At 35.6% G+C, this 15,580-nt stretch overlaps 1 protein-coding gene across 1 annotated transcript; it reads left to right on the top strand.

The window, feature by feature from the left end:
* Window positions 1-570: 570 nt before the first annotated feature.
* LOC120181090 (40S ribosomal protein S28) lies at window positions 571-1,828 on the top strand. The gene is made up of 2 exons (XM_039186300.1): window positions 571-641; window positions 1,424-1,828. The coding sequence occupies exon 2, from the start codon at window positions 1,445-1,447 to the stop codon at window positions 1,640-1,642; it is 198 nt and encodes a 65-aa protein (XP_039042231.1). The 5' UTR covers window positions 571-641; window positions 1,424-1,444; the 3' UTR covers window positions 1,643-1,828.
* Window positions 1,829-15,580: the final 13,752 nt, after the last annotated feature.

Raw genomic sequence — 15,580 nt, 5'->3', positions numbered from 1 at the left:
TCTTGGTGATCAAATTGATTAATTCTAAAATCTAGGGGATTTAATCTACAAATTTAATACATGACTATAATAAAAGATTTTAAAGCTAATGCTTAAATTAAAGCATTAGACAAATTAAAACCAAAATCAGAATCAAATTTGACTAAATGAAAATTCAATGAAATAAATCATATACAAGTAGTAACCAAAATGGGGAAAAAACAAAGCAGGGTGCCAGCGCCGTGAATACATAACTTTACAAGGACCCCTGCACTAATTATACCAATTTTTTAACTACCACGTAAACTCCTTCGTTAAATGTTAACGTCGTGTGGTCATTTTGAACTTATTTAAATAGTTCAGTAGTATATTTATCGTAATTTTAAAAATGATAGTCATTTCGCGACCTGACCCACATTTATGTGGTCATTTATGTAATTTACCCTTAAAAAATGATAATCAGACGGTCCAAAAACACCAAATCAATTCCGAATCGAATGACCATAATACCCAAAATTACAGTCAGTAATCTCCTGACCATAATAGTAATTTCCGTATTCGCCTATATAAACACTAATTTTAGGGTTTTTTCGCTTTCTCACTCCGGATATTAGAACAGAAGCAGCAGCCGCTCCCCTCGCTTCGTATCAAACCAAATTTAGGTCTGCTTATATGTTTTGTTACAGTTTTTCGTTGTTTCTTTTAGTTACGTTCAACGTTAGATCTAATGTCTCTTCACTGTTTATGAACTTCTTTTTGCCTCTCTCTCTTTATGAATTTGTTTATGAATTTATGCAAGTGTTGGTTTTTTTATCAAGTTTAATCTGTTTGAACTGTTTTCAAGGGTTGATTTCTTTATTATCTGTTAACTGCGCTGTTAAGTTTCGAAAATGCTCTTGTATGTATCTTAAATAACCCTTGACCCGTTCGCTGTGGCGTGTTTTTGTTAAATTTGTTCTGAAATTTTTGTCCAGTAATCGCGTTCTAAGTTTGTGTTCAAATTTAGATAGCAATAGTGTCTGTTGAAGTAAGCTCTTAGATGCTAAACTGGAATTCTATAAATCTTAATGTGCAGTTGTTGTTTTGCTGGAGCCTTCTCTTTTAAATTTGTTGCATTGGGTTAGATATATGATCAATAATCTTGTTATTTGATCATCTATTGAAGGATAAAAATTTGAAAAAAATACAAGTCTATGGATCTTAATGATCCATTTCTGCTTTTGCTGGTTTTTCTATCAAATTGGTGAAATGGGAATAGTCTTGTTTTAGCTCCCTTATCATATATAAACAAATTTTATGATCTTAATGTTTTCTATGTTTTCAAGAATAGGATATATGACAGCAATGGTCATATTTAAGCTCCCTTATCAAGTTAGTAGCTAGATTAGTTTTGTACTAAAATTCTTAGATTCTAACTTCGTTTTGGGCCATGTTTTTGAAACAGTGCTGTTTGATTATCCGCACAATGGACTCGCAAATCAAGTTTGCTGTGGTGGTGAAAATTATGGGAAGAACTGGATCAAGAGGTCAGGTGACTCAAGTGAGAGTCAAGTTTTTGGATGATCAGAACCGTTTCATTATGAGGAATGTTAAGGGACCGGTCAGGGAGGGAGATATTCTCACCTTGCTCGAGTCCGAGCGAGAAGCCAGGAGGCTTCGTTGATTTTTTTTTCCCGATGTTTATGTTTGCAAGTATCTTCTTAGTTTTGTTATTTCTGAAAGGGGACTTGGATTTGTGGAGACTGCGTTAGATGGATGAGTTGTTTTTAAAAGCTTAATCACGGTGTTGAAACGAACTAAGCTGGTTTTGAGATTATGATTTTTATCTACAGTTTTTGCTCTGTTTCAATCTTTATTAAGAAGTGTTGGGAATTTTTGATATGTGCTCTTTTGCTTCCATAATGTTTCGATGCTACGTTTAGGGAAATGATTTATTTTGTGCTATTCGTTTTTTTTATTTCTTGAAATATTCCTATTTGACAATGGTGAGGGTGAACAGCTAAATGTTCTAAATTACGAGTGGGTGATCAGGCTGGAAATGATCCTTGATTATGCAACAGTGTCTCGTTACGTACAGTAGAACTTTTTTTTATAAATTAATAAGGATAAAAAATATCATTTTTCTTTGAAATTTATTCTCTTATTTTATTCATTATACTTTTGATTTTTCTAGTTTACTCAATGAATTTTTAAATTACGTTTGTTTTGATCACTCTTAATTATTCTCTGTCATATTAAATTAAATTTGTCTACTGTTGACTTTTTTGGTCAATTGTTTTTAACTTTGATTTATCATTATTTAAAATTTATTTTTGAAAACAATATGAAAAAATGTTTTAAAAATCTTTAATTAAGTAGTTTTTAAATATATATTTTACAAAATTTAATTGTTTAAAATATTTAAAATAATCATGTTTAAAGTTTAAAATTTTTTACTTTTTGAAAGTCAATAATGGACATATGTAATAGGACGGAAAGAGTATTTTATTATTATTTTGTTATGATGTGACATTTTTATTATTTAATATAAAAATAATTTAAAATATAAAATAAAAATAGAATGTGATCGTCCATTATTTGTTGATGATGGATGTGACTATCGAAGGCAGTAGATGGTGGTTGTTCCATTCTAGGTTTCATTGGTCATTTTACCTTGAACCCCTAAGTTTGAATCTGACCTCTATTTTGTCGAAACATGTTTCGAATCCGATCAAAAATGAGAAAATTGAAGTGTCGATCGACGTCAACCGTCGCCTCAACTCCATGAGTCTGAATCAGGCCTCCATTTTGTCTGAACATTCTTTGAAGTCCACGAATAGATCGAAAATGAGGAAATCGAAATGTTTTGGTCGAAATTCATGAGTTTTGGGACAATTTCTGGTAAAATAATCTTCAAATTCGGACTCAGGTGTCGAGATAAAACAACCCATGAAATTTGAGATCAAACGACTATCGGTTCTGGTGGTTGACGGCAGGTGGTGATTATTTTACATCTTTTTAAATTTAATAATAATAGAATAATGTTTTATTATTTATTGTAAATCATTTATATTTTAATAATAAAAATGTCACATCATACTATAATAATAAATTAATTAGAGTGACCAAAATTGGAGCAATTCGAAAGTTTAGTAAATAAATTAAAAAAATCAAAAGTACAGTGAGTGAAATAGGAAGGAGAGTAAAATTCAGTGAGGAATTGTGTAGTTTACCCAATTAATAATTTTGGATCATATAATTTTATTATTTTAAAGAGGTATTAATTAATTGATAAATTAAAATTTTATTAATTTAAAGATTTTTTTTGATTTAACGAACTTATATTATTCTTCATGAATAAAACATGTACATTATATTAACTAATTGAATGATGTTCATGTACAATGTGATGATGATTAATGACTTTCGGCACAACAATAAAAAGATGTCAAACACCAATTGGATTACTCAAGTGAAAATGATACATGTTCAATGGTTCAAAATTTAGAAGAAATTGTAATTAGTGTTATTGAAAATCCTTTTGAGGATGAAATTGTAGACGATACATGACTTTGCAACCAATACATGAAAAGAAGCACTCATAGCAGTAACAACCATTCACATTTTTTTGTTACAATATGAGAACGCAACACAAAAACTTTTGGATGCACTAAGGATAGTTACTAGCTAGTGATGAAATACAACTATATTTAAACTTTAAAAAGAAGCAAACAACAATATAATCATATTTTACTAAGTTGTCTTAGTTATATTTATAATATTATAGAATTATTAATTTATAATATTGAATGGACCATAAATTTATATAATGATCTTTCAGAAAATTGTTATCTTATTAATTTATTGAAATTATTAATTTTGACCTTGGGCTTAAGTTAGGACCAAAAAAATTATTATTTTATATATTTTATTAATTTATTGAGTATTAATTCATAAAGATTATACTGATACCAAACCTGCATTCTGTAATTTGAGAAAGACTAGTAGTATCAGTACCCTTAGTTAGAGTATCGATACTTCACCTTTAGGGTACTGATACCATCCTGGGTATCGGTACTAAATATGGCTATTGAAATTTGTGACTTAACGATGGTATCGATAACTCTCCCTTTGGTATCAGTACCCGACGACCAATATCGATACTATATGCATAGAGTACCGATATTACTTAACCGAAAACCCTGACATTAGTCATTCATATTATTCTTACTGAGTTTTCATGAACACATTTTCATTATAAAGTTAAATGTCAATTTCATTATTTAACCAGTATGCAACTCAAACTATTACTCGCATAGGTTATTTCATTCATTGAGGCTCATAAGGGTAATTTGGTAATTTTAACCCCTAAGGGCATTTTAGTAACCTCTCGCACTTGAACTAGATGCCTGGTCTTAATCGATATTAAACTTTTTCACTTTTGAGTCTATTTGATATCTTGAAGTTACTCAACCACTTTGGGTATTGATACCAAACCTTCAGTATGAATACCTAAACTTTAATGTTGATACTAGTTCATCCGGTATGTATACCAACTCATCCTGTAATATCCCAAATATAATATCAAGGACTATATTAAAAAGATTTGAAAAATTAAGATTTATTTGAATAAGGATAAAATATGAGAAAATGATTTGGAATAGTGTTTAGACTAATTTGTATCAATAGATAAATTAAGAGGGCACTTTGGACTTTTAAGAGGGTGAATGAATTTAAAAATATATCCTTATTAGGGATTTTAAATAGGGGAAAAGAGGAAAGTAAATCATTTTTATTCTTCTTCTTCTCCTTCACGTGAGTAGTGCTCTCCTCCATGGTATAAGGTAAACTTCCATTAGCTAGTTCTTTCTTTAAATTATGGGTTGCTTTGGTAACATTCAGTGATATGTGAGCTTAAAGAAGGACTAAAGAAGATTAAAACTAAGTGGTGGATGTTTTATAGGAGATTTAAAGAAATGGGTTTTTAAATGACATGTTGATATATGTATTTTTATTGAGGTTTATTAGTAAAATTGACTTGTCAAAGGATTGAACAAGAGATTAGAAGCATGAGATATGATTAAAAAAATGTTTAGAAAAATGGTAATATTCTTGAGTTAAGATGTTCCATGAAGATGTTAGATGTTAAAGGTGGCAAAATGAAGTAAAGTTAGTTGGGTTAAGTAAATAAGAGTTAAATAGTTTTGCTATAGGTAAAAGTATAAGATTAGAGGGGGAAATTTAGTGAAATTCGAGCTAAAAAATGGGAAATCTGGGCAATGGTATCGGTACTGATAGAACAGTACCGATACTATAGGTGTAAATAGGTAGAAATGGGAAGAAAAATATCGGTACCTATGCAAGGGGTATCAATACTGATAAGGTATCAATACTAACAAAGGGAAGTATCGATATCATGGATCCAGAATGTCAAAATGGTATCGATACTGAAAAGGAGTATCGATACCATAGTATAGTGGTATCGATACTGAGAGAAGGGTATCGATACCAGGCAACACATAATATATAAATGATATCGATATTGAAAGGGGGTATTGGTACCATTGTATAGAAGTATTGGTACCATGGTAGTAGTACCGATACTAATGAGCTTGGAACGACAAAATAGGATGAAATTGTTATAGAAATTGAAATAATGATATTTTGAATATTCTTAAGTATAATGTTAAGGAGTATACTAACATTGGTATGTTATGTGTACTTAATGGATACTTTTGTAGATCATAACCAAGCTCTTGAATATAGCAAGAAAAGGGGGAAAGATAAAGTTATTGATTAGCCAGACGTCTCTACACCTTATTAGCGAGGATTACCAGGTGAGTAACTTATTGTAAGTATTTGAGAAGAAGAAAATTCAAATTAGAATGTTTAAATTTATATATGTTTTATAATATTGATTGTGTTATCTTTATATGTATGGAAAGAGTATTATGAATGAGTTTTAGAGTATGAACTGATCTAAACTGAATCTATAACTAAAATACATGAAAAGATGCATTAAGGCATGAAAGGATTTCATAACTAAAATGCATAAAAGGATGCATTAAGGCATGAAAAGATGTCATAACTAAAATGCATGAAAGGATGCGTTAGGGCATGAAAGGATGTCATGATTAAAATGTATGAATGGATATATTAATGCATGAAAAAAAGACCATAACTGAAATTAATGAATAATTACTAAAGAAAAATGAACAAAAGAAAAAGTATGTCGTACATACTAAAAATGTTTATGATGATAATATGACAGAAGTTGGTTTCAATAAGAGTGACTTAACTAATCCTTTTGGATGATACAAATTAGTTTGAAGTCAAATAACCATGAGATACTTGTGTATACTTTAATGTTCTTTATAATATTTTGTCTCACTAAGTAAATTTTTAACGTGTATTATTTCCCACACATAGGTAAAAGCAAAGATTAAATGAGTAAGGAGTGTATCTGTAGCAGAGATGGTCATCAATTAAGGTGGACTCATCAGTGATACCAAGAAAATATAGTTTATTTTAGAAAAACTTATTTGGAATGTAATCACAATATTAAAAATGCTCTTAACTTTAATTAAGTAGAACTTATATACGAACAAATATAAGGGGGATGGGTGTTATATTTATTGGTATCAAAGCTACAGGTTTAGTCAATTCTCAGCCGAAACCGGTTTTAATTTTTAAAATAGCAAAGGGGATTACATGCCATAAAGATTGTCAATGTTACAGGTATGGTGTTATTATAGCGAAATTGATAAAACTCCTTACTAATTGTAATTTTATTATTATGTATGTTATAATAGATGTTGTAATTTTCGAATTCGCGAAGAGCTGGGGAACAAGAGATGTAAGAAGGAACTGATAGTGAGAGTTATGAGGAAAATAGTGAACAACCTCTCCCCTCTGAAAATGTTAGTACACTTGCACCTCAGGGGATTTCGGTGCCTGATTTTGGAACTTTCATGCAAGCCATTGATGCCATACTGACTCGATTTCAACCTCCCCCTGCTCCTCCAACACCGAGAATATTAATCTCAAAAGTACTGAAGAGCCTCCAGAGTTTCGGGGAGAATAGAGGGAGGGTCCTATGGAGGTCGACTTATAGTTAAATGATGTTATATTAAAACTTGAGATTCTTCAATGCTCGGATCCAGAAAAGTTGGGAGGAGTTGTATCTTTACTTAAAGGATCAGCTCGAGTATGGTGGTCAAATACTACGATGTATGCACCACCGGAGCAAGTGACCTGGCAATTCTTCCTGGAAGAATTCAAGAACAAGTATATGGGTGAACAGTTCAGACGTGCAATGCTATTAAAGTTCCTTAATCTGAAGCAAGGTGATCGACCGTACATGAATTTGAGACTGAGTACAATAATTTGAGTCGTTTTGCTACGGAAGTAGTTCCAAATGACAAGGCAAGGCGTGACTGGTTCATAGAGGGTTTGAGGCCAAAGTTGAAAGAGATGATGTTGGCCTTGAACTTGTCGAGTCTATAAGAAGTCATAAACAGAGCCAAAGCTATTGAAAGATCTCAGGATGAGACGTTAGCTGCAGAATAGAGTGTACAGACGGGGAAAAGGGTGGGAATGCCTTCCACTCCCCATCATGTTAAAAGAGGCAAGGGCTCGAGTTCCAAATATACTGATATAGATAGTTTTACAGCAACTTCTCAAAAAAATAGATAATCTCAGTCTTTTGCTGCTAGCTTGGATAGAATATCTGGGGAGAGAATTTCATGTCAAACATGTGGCAAATTGCACAGTGGAGCATGCAAACTTCTCGGTGGAGCTTGTTTCCAACGTGGCGAGACTGGTCTCTTTGCTCGAAATTGTCCTAAGAAATCAGGGGAAAATTCGGCGTAATCTAAAAGATCAGTAGAAGCCTAAAATAGAAGCAGAAAAAGGGGTAGATCCAGGGGACAAACAGATTCAATGCAGAGATAAGAGACATAGAGAGTCGCTAGAATTTATAATATAAAGACTAATGAGGATCAAGATGACCCTGAAATTATAATAGGTATTTTCCATCTTTTAGATGAGCCTGTATTAGTTTTAGTTGATCCTGGTTCTATACACTCATACATCAGTACCAAATTGGTCAAAATTAGAGGAATCCCTTTAGAACCAATTGTGAGTGAGATGATAGCGATAAACCCCATGGGTCACAGTGCGAGAGTAACTAGAGTATGTAGAAAATGCCTTATAAAGATCCAAGAGATTGTGTTTCCGACAAACTTGATAGAGTTACTCTTCGATGAATTTGAAATTATTTTAGGCATGGATTGGTTGTCTTCACATTGTGGATGGGTCGATTGTCGTAATAAATGCTTGTTTCTAAAGGATACAGAAGGTTCAGAAATCATAGTGATCGATGAAAGAACGAAATCACCGTCAAATGTGATATCAGCCATGACTGTAAGGAAAATGATGTCGAAAGGATATATAGATTTTCTAGCCAATGTGATAGATATTTGGATTCCGGAGGTTAGAGTAAATGATATTTCCAAGGTTAGATTTATGGACGTTTTTCATGAGGAGTTACCAGGATTGCCTCTAGATCGTGAGGTAGAATTTAGGATTGAGGTTTACCCGGGTATTGAACCTGTTTCTATGGCTCCATATAGAATGGCTCCGATTGAATTGAGAGAATTAAAAGAACAACTGCAATAATTACTCGATAAGGGTTTGTAAGACCTAGTGTTTCTCCTTAGGGAGCACCTGTGTTGTTTGTGAAAAAAAATGAGGGGTTTATACGATTATGTATCGATTACCGTCAGTTAAATAAAGTCATAATAAATAACAAGTATCCTCTTTCGAGGATTAATGATCTGTTTGATCAATTGAAAGGAGCATCGGTGTTTATTAAGATAGATTTAAGGTCAGGATACCATCAACTAAAGATTAAAGAGGATGATATTTCAAAGAAAGCTTTTCGGACTCGATATGGGCACTATGAATTTGTAGTGATGCCATTTGGTTTGACTAATGCACCTATGGCATTCATGGACTTGATGAACCGAGTATTCCATCCGTACTTGGATTAATTTGTGGTGATATTTATAGATGATATCGTGGTATATTCCAATTCAAGAGAGGAACATGATGCTCATCTTAGAGTAGTTCTTCAAACACTCCGCGAGAAAAAGTTGTATGCCAAATTGTCAAAGTACGAGTTTTGGGCTATTCAACTCTAAGATGAGCATCATGTTCCTCTCTTGAAGTGTCAGGGGCTATTCAACTCGTATCTGGATACATAATCGTATAAACTCATCTATAAATATACCATGATGCTCATCGTCAGGAACATAGATGATATCGTGGTATATTCCAATTCAATAGAGGAACATGATGCGCATTATAGCCCCTGACGATGCATCCAGGTGGGAATAAGTTATATCAGGATTTAAAAAGTCGTTATTAGTGGCATGGTATGAAAAGAGTTGAATCGGAGTTTGTGGCAAAATATTTGAAGTGTCAGCAAGTGAAAGTTGAACATCAAGTACCCTCTGGACTACTTCAACCAATATCCATTCCTAAGTGGAAATGGGAGCCAGTTACTATGGATTTTGTTTCAGGGCTACCTTTATCGACAGGTAAAAAGGACCCGACGTGTTAAAATCAAGCTCTCTAACGTTCAAAAATTTTGAACCGAGCTTGGTAAGTGTCTCAAAATCCCTTAAAATAATTTTAGGAAATTTTTTCGTGATTTTTAGGCAGCCGTAGGCCACCACACGCGCCCATAGGCACCGCCACTACGTATGGCTTCGTTTGGCGCGTGCGGGCAGTTTCTTGAACCGGTTTGACCCGACCCGGTTAGCCTGACCCGAACCGTTGACCCGACCCGACCTGTTGAACTAATCTGTTGACCGTTGACTGGCCATTGACTGTTGATCGTTGACCGTTGACCGTTGACTTTGACATAAAAGTCAAATTTTTTGAAAATTCATATTTTATGATTTTCGACGTCCTAAATTTGATTCCGAAGTCAATTTGCCAAATTCTGACCCAAAATCCCCGAATCGAGCTCGTTAACCCAAAAATGCTTAGTATTTTTAGCATTTTTGATTATTTATTTGAGATATGATTATGGAATTAACTCAGTAAGATATTTTATGAAGGTATTCGTGTTTCACCTGAGCGAGGATCAGTTAGGTCCGGTGTTGTCTGTTCGTCAGATCAGCCCAAACCGCGTACTACGAGAATTATCGTAGGTTTCTGTAAATTATTTAAATAAATGTTAAGATTATTCATATTAGGATTCCAATATGGATTTTTTCGATTCGTAGGATCTAGCGCTGCAGCAAAACGTGATCGACAAACTCAGTAGTAGGTTTCCCTATCCGATTACTCAGATTGTTATAGGTGTGTTTTCTAACGGTGTTATCTTATTGTTTTAAACTATCATCTGAATTATTTCAAATTAGTGATAATTTTGAATATTGTTATGACATGATACTTGATTTCTGAATACTGGTTGCCCGGTATCTGATTTACCAGATATTACTGATTTGATTTATGGTTTTCGTAATTTCTGTATATGATTTTCAAGCATGAAACATTTTCATGTTTTAATGGATTAATCACCATTTTCACTCGAATACATACATGTTTATTACTATCATTGGGGAAATAATGTTGAAGAAAGTATACCTGGAGGCTCCTTGGCTTTGTGCTCAGGGCTTTACTGGCTCCTCAACTTTGTGCTCAGTTTAATATGTCTGTTATGGACTATGAGGTTGAGTTCATCCGATTGAGTCGCTATGCTCTTGGACTTGTTGACACTGAGTCAGATCGATGCTTGAGGTTTGAGAATGGACTCAGGTATGATATCAGGAGTCGAGTTTCTACCCACCGGGAAATAAATTTTAATGCCTTGGTAGAGATAGCCAAGACCACCGAGGATATCGAGCGAGTAGGTATGGAGCGAAGGAGAGATCAAGATCGAGACCGATTCAAGAGGCTTTCTGGTTCTATTGATTATTCTGCACACCCCAACAAGAGAGGCATGGGTGAGTCTTTTCAGAGAGGTGGTGTGAGTGTCAGTCCTGTGGCATCCAGTTCTTCAGCTGTTCTGCATTCTAAACATGGTGGTTCTTCTGGGTCATAGCCTTTGGAAACATGTGATTATTGTGGGAAACATCATCTTGGGGAATGCAGGATGAAATTGGGTACATATTATAAATATGGTTCTGGTGACCATCTCTTGAAGGACTGTCCAGAGCAAGATCGTTCAGTTCAGACGCCAGCTCGTACTCAGAGTATTGTTCAGACTCCAGCAGGGAGTCGTAGTCAGGGCAGAGCACCAGGATCGGGTAGTAGAGGTCGAGCATATCAGAGTAGAGGTCCAGTCAGATCTGAGGCCATATAGCCTGCGTTAGTTTACACTGCTAGACTTTGACAGGATCGCGATGTGCCTAATGTGATTTCATGTACTGTTACTATTTATTTAGTTCCCTATTTTGCATTGTTTGATAGTGGTTCTACCAATTTGTATGTATCACATTCCATTTCTGAGGGTCTGAATATTCCTGTTGAGAATATTGAGAATTTGGTGACAGTTCAAAGTCCCTTAGGCAAGTCCATAGTATTGGATCGTATTTTTAAAGAATGTCTTATAGAGATCAATGGGGAGATTTTTCTGGCCGACCTGATGGAGTTACCTTTGGAAGACTTCGATTTGATTCTCGACAAGATTTGTTGGAAAAACATCGAGTTAATCTTGATTGCGAGACTAAGAGAGTTGTTCTAAAGACCCCAGATAACCGAAAGATTATAAGGATCGGGGAACGTCATGGATTTCTGACGAATGTTGTGTCTGCTTTGGTGGCTGAGAAGATGATCAGGAACGGTTCCAATGTGTTTCTTGCTTATATTTTAGACACTAGGAGTTCTCAATCTAATATTGAATGCATCCAGATTGTTAAGGAATTTCCCGATATTTTTCCTGAATAGTTGTCTGGATTACTGTCGGATAGAGAAGTTGAGTTTGAGATTGAAGTCTATTCTAGTTTCACCCCTGTTTCAATGGCTCCTTATCGTATGGCCCCAAAGGAGCTTAAGGAACTAAAAGTCCAACTCCAGGAGTTGTTGGATAGGGGATTTATCCAACCCAGTGTATCACCGTGGGGAGCCCCAGTTCTCTTCGTCAAGAAGAAAGATATGACACTAAGACTCTGTATTGATTATAGGAAACTGAATAAGCTCACAGTTAAAAACAAATATCCTCTGCCCAGGATCGATGATCTATTTGACCAATTTTTAGGGGCATCTATCTTTTCAAAAATAGACTTGAGGTCTGGTTATTACAAAATTAAAGTGAAAAATTCTGATATGCCGAAGACTGCTTTTCGTACTCGATATGGACATTACGAGTTTTTAATGATGTCATTCGGGTTAACTAATGCCCCTGTTACTTTTATGGATCTGATGCATCGGGTGTTTCGACCTTATTTGGACCAGTTTGTAGTTGTGTTCATCGATGACATACTGGTGTATTCTCGAACTGAAACAGAATATGAGGATCATTTAAGGATTGTTTTACAGACTCTAAGGGAAATTAAGTTATACGCTAAATTGAGCAAGTGTGAATTCTGGCTCAACGAAGTGACTTTTCTTAGACATATCGTTTCTGTTGATGGTATTCGAGTGGATCCGAGCAAAGTGGAGGCTATTTTGAACTGGAAGCAACCCAGGAACGTCTCTGAGATCCGTAGTTTCTTGGGCTTAGCTGGTTAATACCGTCGTTTCGTTCATGGGTTCTCCCTTATTGCAGCTCCTATGAAGAAACTATTGAGGAAAAATGTTCCATTTGTCTGGTCTGAGAACCAACAAGCTAGCTTTGAGAAACTGAAGATTGTTCTAACTCAAGCCCCAGTGCTAATTCAGCCTGAATATGGGAAAGATTTATCTGTCTACAGTTATGCTCCTCACTCTGGATTAGGATGTGTTTTGATGCAAGATGGGAAGGTTGTCGCTTATGCATCACATCAGTTAAAGCCACGTGAGTGTAATTATCCTACCAACGATCTGGAGTTAGCTGCCGTGGTTTTTGCTTTAAAGATTTGGAGACACTACCTCTACGGAGAAAAGTGTTATATTTATACCGATCATAAGAGTCTGAAGTATTTGCTTACTCAGAAAGAATTGAATTTAAGACAGTGTCGCTGGTTGGAACTTCTAAAAGACTATGATTGTGAGATAGAGTATCATATAGTGAAGGCTAATGTGGTGGTCGACGCCTTGAGCCGTAAGGCGATATCAGATCTCATAGCCATATTCGCCAACTTGATTTTATTTGATGACAATAGTATGTTAGCAGATTTACAAGAACCCACTTTGGCCGAGAAGACTAAGGCCAAATAGCTCCTTGATAGCTCATTGCTTCCTATTATTGAACAAGTTGAGCAGGGATCGAGTTCAAATTATACTTTGGATCAGGATGGTATTTTATGCTTTCACGGTCATTATTGTGTCCCTAAAGATGATGAGTTGAGATGGGTTATTCTTCAGGAGGCCTTATGCTATGCATCCTGGCGGGGACAAAATGTACAATAATCTCAAAGAGCACTACTTTTGGACTGGTATGAAAAAGAATATTTCAAATTTTGTGGTGAGGTGTTTAACTTGTCAACAGGTTAAGGCAGGGCACCAACATTCATCTGGATTATTGCAGTCAATTAAGATTCCTGAGTGGAAATGAGAGCGTATTACGATGGACTTCATTACTGGTCTTCCTCTTACTCCTTCCAAAAAGGATTCTGTTTGGGTGATTGTCGATTGACTCACCAAGTCAGCTCACTTTATCCCTGTTCAAGTTAATTATTCTTTGGACAAACTAGCTAGATTGTACATTTCTGATATCGTTAGACTTCATTATATTTTGTTGTCTATCATATCTGACTGAGATCCGAGATTTACTTCTAGGTTTTGGAAGGCTTTGCATGAGGCTCTGGGTACTCGTTTGAATTTCAGTACAACATTCCACCCATAAACTGATGGCCAGTCTGAGCGAGTTATTCAGGTGTTGAAGGATATGTTACGGGGTTGTGTGATTGATTTTTGGGGTAGTTGGGAAGATTTCTTGTCATTAGCCGAGTTTGCTTATAATAATAGTTACCAGGAAAGTATTCGCATGGCACGGTACGAGGCTTTGTATGGACGTAGATGTCGTACTCCTATATGTTGGACAGAGTTACATGATAGAAAAACTTTGGGACCAGACTGGGTTCGAGAGACTGAAGATACTGTCAGATTAATCTGTGATCTCTTAAGAGAGGCATTTGATAGGAAGAAATCATACGCAGATAAGCGATTGAAGGATATCAAGTTTGAGGTTAGAGATTAGGTTTTTCTCAAGGTATCTCCATGGAAGGAAGTATTGAGATTTGGACATAAGGGTAAACTGAGTCCGAGATTTATTAGGTCGTATCATATTCTAAAGAAAGTCGGACCTGTTTCTTATTAGCTTGAGTTGCCTCCCCAGCTCAGTCGTATTCATGATGTTTTTCATGTATCTATGTTAAGGCGATATCGTCCAGATCCAGGTCACATCATTCAGGTTGAGGAGGTAGAGCTGAGACCTGATTTGTCATATGAGGATGAGCTTGTTCAAATTTTAGAAAGGGGTGAGCGAGTTCTTCGGAATAGAGTATTCCAATGGTCAAAGTTAAGTGGAGTAACCATGGCCCCTCAGAAGCTACTTGGGAGACATTGGAGTCAATGGAGGCTCAGTTTCCTTATCTATTACCATAAGGTAAATTTCGAGGATGAAATTTCTTGTAGAGGGAGAGAATTGTAACAATCCGGAAAAAATTATATATATTTATGATTAAGTAATTTGGTGAAATTTAGGGATTAAATTAAAAGTTTTCAAAACTTGTAGGTCATTTTAGAAGTGAAGGAAATTCAGGGATCAAGCCCTGAATTTACCCTTGTAGTGTCAGTAGAATATTGGTTATATAAGTGTGCAATTGGTTCTGTAAAACAGAAACCAATTGCTCAAATTACCTCCTCCAGCACCCTACTTCCAAACCCAATCCAGACGCCGTCCGGCCACCGATCGTCAATTTGAAACCACCATCGTGTTCATCTTCGACCGATGAAAAAAAACACGTAAACCAATTGAAGTGAAACACTGTCAAACGCCGTGAATTTTGATTCAAAGTTTCAAAAAAATTTTAGCACCACCGCCGGAAAAATCTTAAATTCATCGTCGATCGTTGCTCCGTTTTTTACACCTCCCACACCATCGTGTTCCTTGTGTCATTTTGAGTCTGCCGGTGTCCTCCTTGTCTCCGTCGTCGCCGGCGCGTGAGGGATGTGAAGCAGTAAAAGTTTCTGACGTGTTAAAATCGAGCTCTCTGCCGTTCAAAATTTTGAACCGAGCTTGGTAAGTGTCTCAAAATCCCTTAAAATAATTTTAGGAAATTTTTTCGTGATTTTTAGGCAGCCGTAGGCCACCGCACGTGCCCACATGCGCCGCCACTGCACGTGGGTTTCGTCTGGCGCGTGTGGGCAGTTTCTTGAACCGGTTTGACCCGACCCAGTCCGACCTGACCCGACCCGACCTGACCCGAACTATTGACCCGACTCGTTTACTGTTGATCGACCGTTG

The sequence above is a fragment of the Hibiscus syriacus genome, unplaced genomic scaffold, assembly GCF_006381635.1.
Source record: "Hibiscus syriacus cultivar Baekdansim isolate YM2019G1 unplaced genomic scaffold, ASM638163v2 tig00112508_pilon, whole genome shotgun sequence".
Taxonomy (NCBI): Eukaryota; Viridiplantae; Streptophyta; class Magnoliopsida; order Malvales; family Malvaceae; genus Hibiscus; species Hibiscus syriacus.
Note: the sequence above shows the minus strand (reverse complement) of the source record. Positions and strands in the feature narration are given on the sequence as shown.